General features: G+C 32.8%; 1 protein-coding gene across 3 annotated transcripts in view; it reads left to right on the top strand.

The window, feature by feature from the left end:
• The window catches only part of LOC149796878 (putative phospholipid-transporting ATPase IA), a 194,715-nt gene extending 182,114 nt beyond the window's left edge, over positions 1–12,601 (top strand). For all 3 annotated transcript variants that reach the window (XM_089961529.1, XM_089961527.1, XM_089961528.1), the window contains 2 exons: positions 1,530–1,573; positions 3,410–12,601. In XM_089961529.1, coding sequence (XP_089817655.1) covers positions 1,530–1,573; positions 3,410–3,463 — 98 coding nt within the window. In that variant the 3' untranslated portion in view covers positions 3,464–12,601. The remainder of the gene's footprint in view (positions 1–1,529; positions 1,574–3,409) is intronic.
• Positions 12,602–15,682: the final 3,081 nt, after the last annotated feature.

The raw sequence follows: 15,682 nt of genomic DNA, 5'->3' as shown, positions 1-15,682 counted from the left end.
TCCAACCTGGCCATAGGCCATTTGAGTATATGCTGTGGCCTTGCATATGTTTTGCATTGCAAGTTTTGCATAATTCAGCGGGTGCTGTTTTCAACTTCGCAAAGGCCACTCAACAAGCCTGTTTACCAACGTTTTACAGTTCTGGAATGAATGAAGGCCTTTCAAGTTTATGCAGGTGATATTAATCCAGAAGCAACTCCATCTGCCATTCCTATAAATAGAAATGCCTTAAAACTAACTTAATCTCAGAAACTACTCATGAACATTCGATCACATAAAAAAAAGGATTTTGTCACTAAGACATCTGAAGTTGCATAGATGATGATGATGATCTGCTGCCACAAAGACCTTATGAATAATCTTCTTTCAATCCACAAAAACAGAACCGAACCAGATTTGAGAAAAAACTATTGTGGCATTCAGTCTTTATACAAACAGTGCCCATCGATCATCAGATAGGACTGCCTTCACTAAAATAAAATAAAAATGCTTGAACAAAAACTCCAAATGTGGAGAGAATGGGAAAAATGCATTATTTCTAAAACTGATGATCTATTCTCAAATATTGCTACAATTATTAAGAATAAAACCCCAAAAATATTAACTTATTTTCAGAAACCACTCAACAGAATTTGACCAAATTTTACAGAAAGCCTGATGGCATTTCAAGATTATACAAATTATATAAACTGACCAACAGATATGGTCATGTTTCGAAAACTAGAAACAACAAAAAATATTTATCATAAATTACTCAGTAGAACTGAACCAAATTGACAGATAGCATCTTCATTGGCAAGATTACCTGGCTATTTGCTTTTGCACTGCACTGTATGGCTGATGGCAGCCAGATGTGCAATCTAGGTGAGCGATCTCAGGCCCATTTGGGCCTTTTTGTTCCTTTTGTATTTGCTCACCATTACTCCAAACTTAGACCATCTTCTACCCAAATCTTTGGAATTATTTGCTGTGTAGTGGCTTCATGGACAAAAAAAATAGACATTACTTCTGGATTATGTGATGCCTTGTGGAAAATTTAGTTGAATAAGGCTTTCTGCAGTAGCAGTGACCTAGCTTTGCCCTAAAAACCCATATTTTGCTTTAAATTTATGGAACTGGCTACCCAGATTTTCTTTCTTTGGATCCTTTCCGCTATTTAGTCTTAGCATTTAAGAAAATTTAAAAGCATAGATTGTTAATCATTACATTCAAACTTAAGCTTTATGCTTACTTAACGTCATTTGGATTGTACTCTCCAGTAGTCTGTCAATCAATCCCAATCGGTCAGGTGCAGTTATCTATTTTAATTTCAAGGAGCAATACAGTTCTTAAAAATAATAATGAAAATAGAACTTCCATATTTTTTTAAATAATCAGAATTATCTATTTTTCAGAGCAGATTATGTTTAATGCTATATAGTATTTGTTATTCTTTTTAAAAAAAGCTATGTACAAAATATTTCTCGTATTTTAATTAATTAGGACATAGATGAACATATTAGAAATAAAGAAACGTTAATATTTTTCAGATGGGTTTGCCTTTTCACAGGAAGAGCATGGACCAATTCATCAGGTAATCCTCCCATTATCATCTCAGAATTGAACATTCAATTTATATTATTAATCTCAACAAATGGTAAATAGTTATCTTGTAATTTTGTTCAGTATGTGTTTAAAAACAGAAATATTGATTGGATAGAGCATCAGTTTACTGTAGTAAGCAGCAGTTATTATTGGTTCAGTATTTGACTATTTAGTATTTCACTTAGTGCTGCGAAATTTGCCATATGTACTCCAACTGCACACTGCCCAAATCCAGATCTGCCATTCCATAAGCTCCAACAGATCTGGGTCTGTGCATTTTGTTAGGAATAATCAATAGAACAAACAACATAGACCCTGATCTGCAGGCACATTATGCTACAGCAGATAGGGATTTTTGTTGTTTGCAGTTTAACTTGACTTATAATTGAGTATATACAATAAATATTAAATGCAGAGCAGGCAGTTAAGTCATGTGTAGCTATCAAAGCCAGTCAGAGTAATCTTAGACTTTTGCATGGAAAAACAAAATCCTGTTCTGTTGCTGAAGCAGCAATTTTGAATTTCATTCATGAAAACTAACCTGTCTTGTGACTGGATCATGTGACAAAATGCACCATCACTGTCATCGAAAGTTACTTTCAGTTAATGGCATATTTTTTCCTTGCTTGGATATGATTTAATTGATATATTATTCAATCCAGATAGTACTCTAGTCTGCATACTACTTGTTTGTACTGTTTGGGGGTTTTCCTCTGCAACATGGTGCCTTTTTAAAACATTCAAGTTTTTGTCTGGCTTAAACATTAAAAAAGCAGAGGTGGTTTTGATTGCAAGCAAAGGCTACTCCTGATATTTCTCTACATGTCACAGGCAGGTAAAGAAACAAAGAATTTTAGTCACTGATGTATTCAACAGACCAAAATTTACTAAGAATACATCCTTATTACATAAATACCTGCAAGCACTTACATACAAACATACATAAATGTATGTAGCATAGGTTAATTCCCAAACTGAAAAAAAAGCAGAATCCTTTTTAAGCAATACAGGAATTATCTGTAATTGGCTTATTAGCATTCCTAGTCAAATGTTTTCATGCAAGCCTTAGCTCTACTGGTTTACTGAAGATAGTCCTAATGTTATATCTGTAATGGCCACCACAAAACCTTATTGGAGCCTCTCCTAGAAAGCCATATCGACACTGTGTTCTGTAATGGCTACCACAAAACCTTATTGGTGCCCCTCCTAGATAGAAAGCCATATCGACACTGTGTTCTATAATGGCCACCACAAAACCTTATTGAAGCCCCTCCTAGAAAGAAAGCCATATTGACATTATGTTCTCACAAGAAGACTGCTTGTGATATCTAGTTGGTTCTAAATAAAATTCATGGCAATCTAACATCTAGTATGGTCAACAGACCAGTCATCTTCAGTATCTTGTTATTGCTACTCCTAAATGGAAAGCTGTATTAACATGATATTTTCATCTGAAGAGTGATTATGTTGTTTAGTTTCCTGAATAAAAATATGACTGCAAATATGGCTGCCATAACAAACTACAAAAAATATTGACACTAATTCTCCTAAAGGCTGTTTTTTTTTTTTTTATCTGAGTGATATTAAGCAAAATGTGTATGTTTTCTTATTTCCTTTTTTTATTTTGTTCTTTTATTTGAAATACACGTATACAAAAATATGTGTTTCAAAGAAATTTTACAAACTGTTCATTGGATGAGTTTTATTAGAGCAAGTAATTTAACATAATATATTTTGTAGGTCACTTTAAATTTGCAAAAGAAATTATTGACCTATAAGAGGCAACTTTTTGAGTGTGCTCTAACAACCCTTGTTCTTTCAACAGGCAGAGCTAATACGAGTCTATGACTCAACAAAGGTGAAGCCTGAGGGTAGATGAAAAGTGAGCAAGTGTAATCTTCAGACTTACCTCTATTCAGAGGAACCAGTGAAATCCAGGGTTCTGTGAGACTAGTTCTGGACATTTTCTTACTTCTGGTGTCCTTTGCCAGCTATATCATACACGTATACCAGTCTGCAAATAAGCTATTTTCTTATGGTTTGTGAATATATAAATGATGTAGTTTGAATTTAAATGGAGGCTTTTTAGCTTCCTAAGTATCCATGTGAAATTTTGTATCACATATTTTTTATTGTATTTGTTGTTTAGGGATGGCAAGACTTAGATATTACTTGTCAGGCAGTTGTGATGGTAAACACATTGTACATGCAGCATATCATACTGACATGACATCACTGTCAGTGAAACCTTTGATTACATAAACATTACACAGGAGTTTGGTAACCTGGCCTGAAATTCATTAACCCTTTCAATTAAATGACTCAGATCTTCACCCTAAACATAATAATTAGAAAATTTAGTTCCAACCAAGAAAAAGCTTTCAAAAAATGTGCGGAATATTTTGAAGTGGCAAAGTGACCAGAACTGAAACTTAAATGCCATTGTTATAAATAGCTTTGGATATATTTTTATCAAAGTTCTGAGTAAAGTATCTATTAATCTTGAACATTTTATGAATTCAAGGATGGTAAACAAATGAATAATCAAAATGATTTTACCCAAAATATTAAAATGTATAAAATGGAAGAAGACATTTGAGGTCAATTCTGTAACAAAACTATAGCTGAGAGTTCATTGCATCTGGATCATAATCATAATAAAATGCACACAGATTTGGTCAGTAGTATATTGAGTAGGTGGATTAAATTACAACAGGAGGAATGGCAAATAGTGCATCCATAATCCTCAGTAGGGAAAATGGCTGATAGCAGTCTAGCCATACTCCACAGCAGGAGGAGTGGCAAATAGCAGTATATCCATACTCCACAACAGGAGGAATGGCAAATAACTGTATATCCATACTCCACAACAGGAGGAATGGCAAATAGCAGTATATCCATACTCCACAACAGGAGGAATGGCAAATAGCAGTATATCCATACTCTACAATAGGAGGAATGGCAAATAGCAGTATATCCATACTCCACAACAGGAGGAATGGCAAATAGCAGTATATCCATACTCCACAACTGGAGGAATGGCAAATAGCAGTATATCCATACTCCACAACAGGAGAAATGGCAAATAGCAATATATCCATGCTCCACAACAGGAGGAGTGGCAAATAGCAGTATATACATAATCCACAACAGGAGGAATGGCAAATAGCAGTATATCCATACTCCACAACAGGAAGAGTGGCAAATAGCAGTTGATCCATACTCCACAACAGAAGGAGTGGCAAATAGCAGTATGTACATAATCCACAACCTAGAGGAGTGGCAAATAGCAGTATATACATAATCCATAACAGGAGGAATGGCAAATAGCAGTGTATCCATACTCCACAACAGGAGAAATGGCAAATAGTGTATACATAATCCACAACAGGAGGAATGGCAAATTGCATTATATCAGTAATCCACAACATGAAGAATGGCAGATATCAGTGTATTATGATCCACAACAGGGGGAATGGCAAATAGCAATTTATACATAAAATAACAAAGGACATGGCAGATACCAATGTTTTCATAATTCACAACAGGAGGAATGGTAAATAGCAGTGCATCCGTAATCCATAACTTGAGGAATGGCAGATATTAATGTATCCATAATCCACAATAATGTGAATGACAAACAGCAGGTGTTTCCATAATAAATAGAGTATGTATAACTTTACTCATAATTCATTTTATCATTGAGCAAGTTACAAACCATAATTTGGATTTCTTTGCTCATTTAAAAAGGTGATTTATTTGGATTTTATTAATTTTGAATTTGATGATGGAACAAATCCTAGGTTGCATGATTTGCTCACATAGCAAAGTGAGCTAGTGATAGGGTCCTCACTGTATCATGCTTCATTATTCCATTGTTCATTAACAAATGATATTTAAACTTATAACAAAATCACTGGACCAATTTCAACCAGACATGGCAGAGAACATATCAGCATGAAGGCCTTTCAGTTGTGTGCATATCATACCAATACACAATACACAATCAGATCTGACCACCATTACTGAAGGCAAAACCAGCTTCTCAAAACTTACTGATCAAAAGTTGAGCACAGGTGATAGAAATCAACCTGGTACTTAGGCCTTTTAGGTTTGTTAAAATGATGCCATGAAAATGTAGGAATATAATTTTTTTATAATTTCTTTTTTAAAAATTTTACCAGAATTTTAGTGCATCTAATAGAATGTATCCTGGCAAAGAATTTAAGATTTATACAGATAATACAAATCCACAATCTGTTATGGCCACTGTCACTCAAAATAGAAAAACCTGAAAACAAATTCTCAAATGCTACTGAACAGAATTTGACTAAATTTGACAAAGAGCAACTTGGCCCAAGGCCTTTCAGGGTTTACAAATTTTGATGAGTCACCATTTAAATGTGGTCATCATTTCTAGAAATAGAAAAACCTTAAAACAACCATCTTTGCTAACCAAGGTTCCAGTAAACCTATCTACACCTTGGTGTAATGAGCAAACATTTCTGTGCTTTGGGTCTGTGAATTTCATTGTATGTTGTGGCAAATCACCACATCCAATTAAAAAAAATTAAATTCAAATTTGAACACTGTTCCTATGTGATCGAGACAAGAGGACCAAGCAACTTGAATGTACTGATAAATAAGTAATTTTTCAGTGCTGGTCCGTGTTTCCACAAATACCTTTCACTCAAATAGACGTGTAATGGTTTCCCTATGGTACATAGTCATACTTGTGGCAGATGTACAATGCATAATGCTATTGGTTAGTTGGCAATGCATACTAAGGGAGGCAACTCATGAATTCCAACTGATGTCACTAGGGCAAAGCACCAATATATCTGTTCAATCCACCAGGGTATAGATAGTGTTATTGGAACCTGGTTAATGAAGATGTAAAACAGCTACTTCTTAGAAAAAAGTGAACAGAATTTGACCAGACTTTTTTTGACAAAGAACATATTGTCATGAGGCTTGTTAAATTGATACCGATAATGTCCCTATATTTGTCAAATGCTGCCATTATTACTCACCATTTTTACCTTGGGGTAAAGGTCACTCACAGGAACTTTGTGTTAAGGTTTTCAGTTACATTTTTTCATTCTCATATTTTCTAAACCTTGACAGAATCTCCTTATACTTTATGTGAGTCATTATGAAGCTAAGATCATTATACGACCTACTTGCTTACCCTTTGACAGTGACGAAAATTTACATTATGGTTTTCATTGAAATGTTTTCATTTGCTGACATTTCTTAAACTACATGGTGGATTTTCTTCATACTTGGAATGAATCATTATAAAGTTGGGACAATTCATTCTTACATGTTCACTCCCCCCCCCATTTAAACTTAGGCTCAATGTCAGTTAGAAGAAAATTTATGTTAAAGTTTTGTTTTTTCATTTGTTTACATTTCCTAAAGTCCCTGATGGATTGTCTTCGTAGTTTAATGACATATCATGAAACCGATGCAGTTTGTTCTCTGACATGCTCAGTCAACTTTTTTACTGGGGGGGGGGGGGGGTTGTGGTCACATTCTTATAGCAATGGGCTCACATGTGTAAGCCCTGACCTTCTTGTATTATCAGAATGAAATTTGTTATCTGTAGTTATGATTGTGCTGTTGTGCTATTAAAACCCGTACCTTTCATTCACGCACACACACTTAAAACACAGTAACCTTATATTATTTCTAGCAATAAAAAATAAAACCTTAATTTGTCAGAAAAGATCCTGACATGAGGACCTTTCATTTTTGTGCAAATGATGCCAATATGCCATCATTTATGATCAGCATTACTAAAGATAGGGAAACCCTAGTATTCTCAAAAGCTGCTGAAGAAAATCGACCAAATTTTACAGAAAACATTCTTGCATAAAGACCTTTGACTTGTACAAATAATGCCAATCTGCCATCACATATGGCTGCTGTTTCTAAAAATAAATAAACAAGTTGACCTAAAAATTACTTCTCATAAACTACTGAATAGAACCTAACCAAATTCAACTGAAAATGTCCTTGAATAGAGGCCTTTCAAACAAAGTCCATCTGCTGTAAAGTATATCTGCTTTTGATAAAATAAAAACTCTAAAACAACTTCTTCTGAAAAAACTGCTGCACAGAATTAAAGCACATCCTGGCATAGAGGCATTTCATTCTTTACAAATGATGCAGATTTGCCATGAAATATGACTACTGTTATTGCAACTTACAAACACAAATATTTAAATTATGTTTTGCAGAATTTGACCAAATTTGACAGAAAGCATCAAGGCATAGAAGACTTCAAAATTTATACAAATTATATTCTGTCAAATATGGACATATTTTAAAAGAAAAATTTGAAAAGGTTTTCAATGTCAGCAAGAATCATAATAACAAATTTTATGTCCCACTGTCCGTGTATTTTGCTTTGAGGTAGCTGTAAGCCAGGTGAACTATATGAGGCCCACTTTGGGCTTTTGTTTCTTTTGGAATCAGTAATTATTGTGATGAGCAGTAATGCACAAGTTACACAGGAATCTGTGTTCAAAAAAATGAACCGTAATTTATTTAAGTCTTATTTACACATTTCCATGTTGTTTGATTGTGCAATTTTCTATTAAGGAGAGTGGACACGACTACTATTTAAGTTTGAAATCTGTTCATAGTTGATTCATTCAGATTCTCATTTTTGTAGAATGAAATGTATTCTGTTTATAAAATATTATCCATACTTTTTTTATTGTTTAATCAAAGCATACCACTTTTCATTCAGTTCATTGTATAAAATGTTGTTTAGAATTCATGCTGCAGAATAATGTATCTGTATTATTTCTCCATAGTTTAAGTTTAATCCAGTATCTACTTGTTAGTTTACATGCGTTGGCAAGTTAGTGTCATTACTCTTAGAAACTTTTACCATATACACTGTTGTTGCAGAATATCTTGGGTCACGTCACATTAGCTTACACGGTTAGCATTGCATTTCTTCTCTTTTCAGTTTAGGTCAGGGGTTGATTTTCTCTACCTGTGACACTGGACCTAATATTTATCAGTTCATCATTGTTTAGTAATTAAACTAGTAGTAAAATTCAATACATATTTTCATTATTTATTTGCGTTGCCAAGTTAATGTGATGGCTTGTAGAAAATGTTGCCATATAAACTGTGTTGCTATGGAATATCTTGGGATATATCACAACAGCTTAGTAAGCTTTCATTTCCTTTTCAAGTAATTATTTGATAAAATCAGCTTTTCAGAGAGTAACATTTTTTAATCAAAGACCAGGATAATTTCAAGAATGTAATTTTAAGACTGATGATTTTCTAAATATCTAATAAAGGTTGTTTTTCCTAACACATTTTTGTTCAAGAAGCAAAGTTTAAACATTTACAGATTACTAAACTAGTTTTTTTTGCTTTGTTTATGTCACTATGACCTCATTATTAAAACTTTTCACAATAGTTGAAATTCATACAATTAATTTTCAAAATGCCAGAGGTTCATACCAAATTTATTTTGTGGTTCCATTACCTTGTACATAGCAAATCTCTTTGATCCTTCCTTCTGTAATTGTTTCAATACTTAAAATCTGTGTAACATTCTCTTTAGCACTTTGTTATCCAGCACACACAAAATAAGAAAGTTGCATCATAACCATTTATAAGAACTCTGTATTGGCAAAGTTTAACAAATTCCTGCACAAATGTCAGCTATGTCACCAAAATGTGCAGTTTTATTCAGTGACAGGTTCCATCTGTACTCGTTTATAAGTTTAGTCAAACTACAAACAACAAAGATCCTGATCTGTAATAGTATAATGTGCCTGCAGATCAGGGTTAATATTGTTTGTTCTATTGATTATTCCTAACAAATTGCACAGATCCAGATCTGCCAGCACATTATGCAGTTTGCAGTTGGACTCGACTTATAAGCAAGTATAATTGGTATTAGGACATATTATTACTTAACTTTGACAATAAAAACATAATTCACATTGTCAATAATAGACAATTTCCAAAATATCAGGAGTTGCATCCACTATATTGACTCTTCAGTTTTGGTTAAAAATCAGTAGCCTGTATTGTAAAAGGAAACAGTTCATGACAGAAGTGTATTTTCTAGCCTTGTGGCTGGTTGGGTGCGTGCATTTCACCATCATTGTTTGTCCTTGTATTATATGTCAACTTTTCGCAGTATATTTTTGGGAAGGTATTTTATCTCTTTTGGAAATTGTCAGAGAGTCTCCAAGTCTATACTACATGCCCAGCTGCTTCTAGATTTCTTACAGGGTGAGGCAAACTGTGTAAGGGTGACTGGTAAATGACAGTATTACTCATAATCTCATTCAAATTGAGATTGGAATAATTTGCAGTAAAAATACAATACAAATATACTGAAATAAAAAAAATTGCAGTAAAAATACAAATATACTAAGATAAGAATATTGCAGTAAAAATACAGAAAATACCGAGATAAGAATAATTTACAGTAAAAATACAAATATACTGGGATGGGAATAATTTGCAGTAAAAATAAAAATATAATGAGATGGGAATAATTTGCAGTAAAAATACAATACAAATATACTGAAATTAAAAAAATTGCAGTAAAAATACAAATATACTAAGATAAGAATATTGGAGTAAAAATACAGAAAATACCGAGATAAGAATAATTTACAGTAAAAATACAAATATACTGAGATAGGAATAATTTGCAGTAAAAATAAAAATATACTGAGATGAGAATAATATGCAGTAACAATACAATACAAATATACTGAAGTAAAAAAAAATTGCAGTAAAAATACAAATATACTAAGATAAGAATATTGCAGTAAAAATACAGAAAATACAGAGATAAGAATAATTTACAGTAAAAATACAAATATACTGAGATGAGAATAATTTGCAGTAACAATACAAATATACTGAGATAGGAATAATTTCCAGTAATAATACAAATATACTGAGACAAGAATAAATTGCATTAAAAATACAAATATACTGAGATAGGAATAATTTGCTGTAACAATACAAATATACTGAGACAAGAATAAATTGCAGTAAAAATACAGTTATGATAATATCCACTGAAAATAACCTTCATAATCAAAAGCTTCATGTTCACACAACTGACTAAGGAATAACCTGTACAATTTCTTTATTGTAATGCAAGTGGCAAGAAAAATAGTTGGAAGTTCTACCAGCTTATAAATGTTTAATTAATATGGGATTACTTGGACTCTTAGCTTCATAACAATAGTTTATTTTTGACACAGATTAATACTCGAATATCAAACAAGGAGTCATCTTTCAGACCCATTACCGTATCACACAATGAGCTTTATCCAGAATTTCAAACCACAGATATATCCCAGATATTTTGACAAGGAAATATTTTATCACATAGCTTTGAAGTACAGATAGATCCAGTAATTTTAAATAAACTTATTCCAGGATTTCAGTATGAAATTCCAGATGTAAGTAACAAAAATTAATAATGTTAAGTTTAAGTTGTGTAGAAATTTTGTCTTCATTTTTTTTTTATAAATTTTTTTGGTTAAATTTTACTGATATCAGATGCAGTCTTATTCATGATACCCTCTTTTTCTTTTTGAGCTATACTGGTCATAACCCATAAAAGATTATGGGATGGTTTGTATTACATTTGTCCATCCATGTGTTAGTGCAAGTTTGATATGAACATTCTTTCAAAACTACTGGAGGATTACCATGAAACTTTGTAGACACATTGATCCCACGCAGTGACTGTTTTGAATATTTTCTTTTACCACTGCTTCTTGTGTTATATCAGGATTGGGTTTGTACTTAAAAAGACTTTTTGTTGTCTAGTTGGTTGTAAATAAAAATGGTGTCAGTCTAGTATGGTCACGACAATGACTATCTTGAAAATCATGTTTCTGCTATTTCTTCTTGATTTCTGGTCATATCAACATTGTGCTTTCATGAGAAGACTTCTTATGATGTTTAGTTGGTCCTAAATGGGAATGATACAAATTTGATACCCAATATTGCGCCCATTGCAGCCATCTTGAAAATGTTATTGTTATTCCTTGAAAACAAAAAATGGGGTTTTCACCAGAGGACTTTTATGTCATGTTGTTTCCATACAAAATGGTGCTTGTCTGATGCCCAGTATTACCACCATGGTGACCGTCTTGAAAATCTTGTTATTGCTACTCCTCTTTAGTTATGTGTGGGGTTTTCATCAAAGGAGTTTTCATGGTGTCTAGTTGGTTGTACACAAAAATGATGCAAGCTGGCCCACAATATGGCCATTTTGAAAATACTGTTATCTCTACTCCTCCCAAATGCATGGATATATCAACATCATAGATTTCTTATGATTCTTAGTTGGTTCTAAATGAAGATAGTGCCAATTATATCCAGTATGCCTGCCATAAGAACTGTCTTGAAAATCGTGCTGTCATTACTCCTCCTGCATGTATGATTATCTTGATATGGTAGTTTTCACCAGCAGACTTATTATAGTGTCTAATTGGTTCTAAATGAAAATAGTGCCAGTCTGACATCCAATATGTCTACCACAGCAGGTAATTTGAAAATCTTGTTATCACTAAAAGATATCATATGATTTAAAAGAAAGAAATGAGTTTTTTATTAATCCCTGGAAAATCTTTTCTCCCAGCAGGGCATCCATCCCTTCAAGGATTGCTGCATTTTTGTAGATACCTTTGATTCCTTTTTTTTTTTGTAAGTGATCAAGAAATTACCAATAATTTTTATTTTTTATTTCCATGTTTCATGCAGACATTCAGATTTGTTTTATACACCTGCCAAGGCATGGTGTTATCTGCATAATTATAATACTGTTGTTTGAATATCATAACTTGTTTCTACTGATTTTAATCCTTGTCATGTGTGATTTTTTACATTATAATAAGTTTAAGAACTGTATGGCAGACATTGTTCCAATTTAATCATGTAGAACAGGCTTATTTTGTCTTATTTGATCAGATATTTGAGATTAAAAATATGAAATTGAGTTTTGAATTTTGTTTCCTTTGACAAACTTCCCCATTACTATAAGATTAAATATTTTTCTTGAGAAATTCATTGCAATGTACTAAGTTTTTGTATCGTGCTTTATGACGTTAGTAATAAAGGGAGCACTTTAACAAATGGCTTGAGCATTTGGAAGCAGAAGGTAATATGTATTATGGTGTAAAACATTTAAGATTTAATACTGAAAATAGCACACCCAACCAAACAAATTTTAAATGACTTACTTTCAAAACTACTTATTGAAAGAGGGAAGAATTCTGCACATGCTCATTGTGATAATTACTTTTAAATTGGTCTTTTATTGTTAGTGGAAAATTTATATTTTGGGACAGTTAGTTTGAAATCCATGCCGAAAGTCAAGAAAAATAATCCAAGGTATATTTAAAGTTGTATACATTATGTTAAAAAGATGCAACTAAATAATAATAATAATACTTGAACAATGGTGGTTGAGTTACGTAGTCAAAAACGTATTCACCCTTTGAATGGAAAGTACAAAATTTAATAATAATTATTATTTATTTTAACATGTCTTTAGTACTATGAACACTAAATTCTGTTATAATCTGTTAGTAACACATACAGACTCATGATATCTCTTCTTAAATACTGTAATATTTTCTGTAGATATTGCATGTAATGGAAGCTAATTCCACAGAACTGTAAGAGAATACTGGAAGTTTTTCTTCATTTGTTCTGTTCTTGGTTTTGGTGGATGAAGATTTGTATGTGATGTTTATCTGAACAGATAAAGTGTTGAATAAGGCCAGGTTTTGATGGATGAAAATTTGTATGTGATGTTTATCTGTACAGACAAAGTGCTGAAGAAGGCCAGGTTTTGGTGGATGAAGATTTGTATGTCATGTTTATCTGAACAGATCAAGCGCTGAATAAGGCCAGGTTTTGGTGGATGAAGATTTGTATTTGATGTTTATCTGAACAGATAAAGTGTTGAATAAGGCTAGGTTTTGGTGGATAAAGATTTGTATGTGATGTTTATCTGAACAGATAAAATGTTGAATAAGGCCAGGGTTTGGTGGATGAAGATTTGTGTGTAATGTTTATCTGAACAGATAAAGTGTTGAATAAGGCCAGGTTTTGGTGGATAAAGATTTGTATGTGATGTCTATCTGAACAGATAAAATGTTAAATAAGGCCAGGGTTTTGTGGATGAAGATTTGTGTGTGATGTTTATCTGAACAGATAAAGTGTTGAATAAGGCCAGGTTTTGGTGGATGAAGATTTGTATTTGATGTTTATCTGAACAGATAAAGTGCTGAATAAGGCGACATTTTGGTGGATGAAGATTTGTATTTGATGTTTATCTGAACAGATAAAGTATTGAATAAGGCCAGGTTTTGGTGGATGAAGATTTGTGCGTGATGTTTCTCTGAACAGATAAAGTGTTAAGTAAGGCCAGGTTTTGGTGGATGAAGATTTGTATTTGATGTTTATCTGAACAGATAAAGTGTTGAATAAGGCCAGGATTTTGGTGGATGAAGATTTGTGTGTGATGTTTCTCTGAACAGATAAAGTGTTGAATAAGGCCAGAATAAGTCATGTAGGTGCTCTAGTGCAGCTCCATGTAAAGATTCATGTGTAAGACCTTCCTTATGTGAATTAATCTGTTTGTATATTGTAAGCCATTTTAGTTTTATAAATAACTAATAACAAATACTACTCCTTTATGAAGTTGATAAATCCTATCAAGCTGATATTCAACTCCGTTTACCCATCAAATAGAACAAACCAGAGTTAGAAAAGAATATACATTGTATGACTGGATAAAATTTGACATCTATTGTTAAATATTTTCAGAGTCTAATGAGTAGGGCAATTTTGGATGACAGTGCTTTGCAAATCCCATTGTAAACTATTGTCTATAGATAACCAAAAACTATTTTCATCTGTGACTTTTTATTACTGTCAACTATTTATGATAAGAGATCTGATGATTTATGTTGTGTTTGTGATGTCCCAGTATGCTACATTTTGGTTTATCTTTTCATTGATTACCGTTTTTGTTTTTTTTCCCCAACTTTAATTTCAAATAAGGTCCATATTTAATCTTGCTGTTATAACCTCATCATCAGGAACTCAATGGATACAAAGTTGCATCATCTGCAGCGAGATCAATATTTGTAAATTCATTAATTAATGGAACCTCTTTTACAAAAATATGAAAAAGAAGAGGGGCTTAAACAGAGCCTTGTGAGAACCCTGAACAAATATTGCCAATGGTTACCTGTTGAGACCTTTGATTTAGGTATGATCTAAACCAGTTTGCAAAAGAATTATCAGACCTGTACAATTTTAGCTCTTGCAGCAGAATCAACCAGATCAAAGTCTTCTTGTTTCATGATCAGCCAGATCAAATTGTTGTTGTTCCAGGATCAACCAGATCAAGTCTTCTTGTTTCATGATCAGCCAGATCAAATTGTTGTTGTTCCAGGATCAACCAGATCAAGTCTTCTTGTTCCAGGATCAACTAGATCAACGTTTTCTTGCATGATCAACCAGATCAAAGTCTTGTTACATGATCAACCAGTTGAAAGTCTTCTTGCTCCATGATCAACTAGCTCTTAAGTCTTCATAAAGTGAAGAAATATAATCCTAGTCAAAGAACCCGTGTCCAATTAATGTAGCCAATTATCTGTTATTTGATTAGTGCTGTATAGCATTAGTGATATCTTCCCAATCTTAATTGTGTCATATGAAGTAGAGATCAAGGTTTTAGATATTCTTATATCTGTTTAGCTATTTGCTTCTGAAGTAATTTTGATAATATTTAGAGTATTGGATATTTTGGGTCTGTTGTTCCATCAGTCTTTTTTTTTCTTTTTCGGTGTTTCCTTTGCTTATTGTAAGGTCTCTGGGATGTTACCAGTCATTAAGTTCGTAATACGTGTTAATGACCCTTTTTATAAATGGTTCTGAAATGTTTATACCAGTGACATCCAGTCCAGATTTTTTTAAATTAGATCTCTATTGAGTGTGTCAAGATGTTCAGCTTCAGTGACATTAGCAACTGAAAATTATTTATCATCAAGTGCTTGGGCTC

The sequence above is a fragment of the Sinohyriopsis cumingii genome, chromosome 6, assembly GCF_028554795.1.
Source record: "Sinohyriopsis cumingii isolate HCF-2022 chromosome 6, ASM2855479v2, whole genome shotgun sequence".
In the NCBI taxonomy this organism is placed as follows: Eukaryota; Metazoa; Mollusca; class Bivalvia; order Unionida; family Unionidae; genus Sinohyriopsis; species Sinohyriopsis cumingii.
The sequence above is the reverse complement of the archived record's forward strand: the minus strand, read 5'-3'. Positions and strand labels throughout refer to the sequence as shown.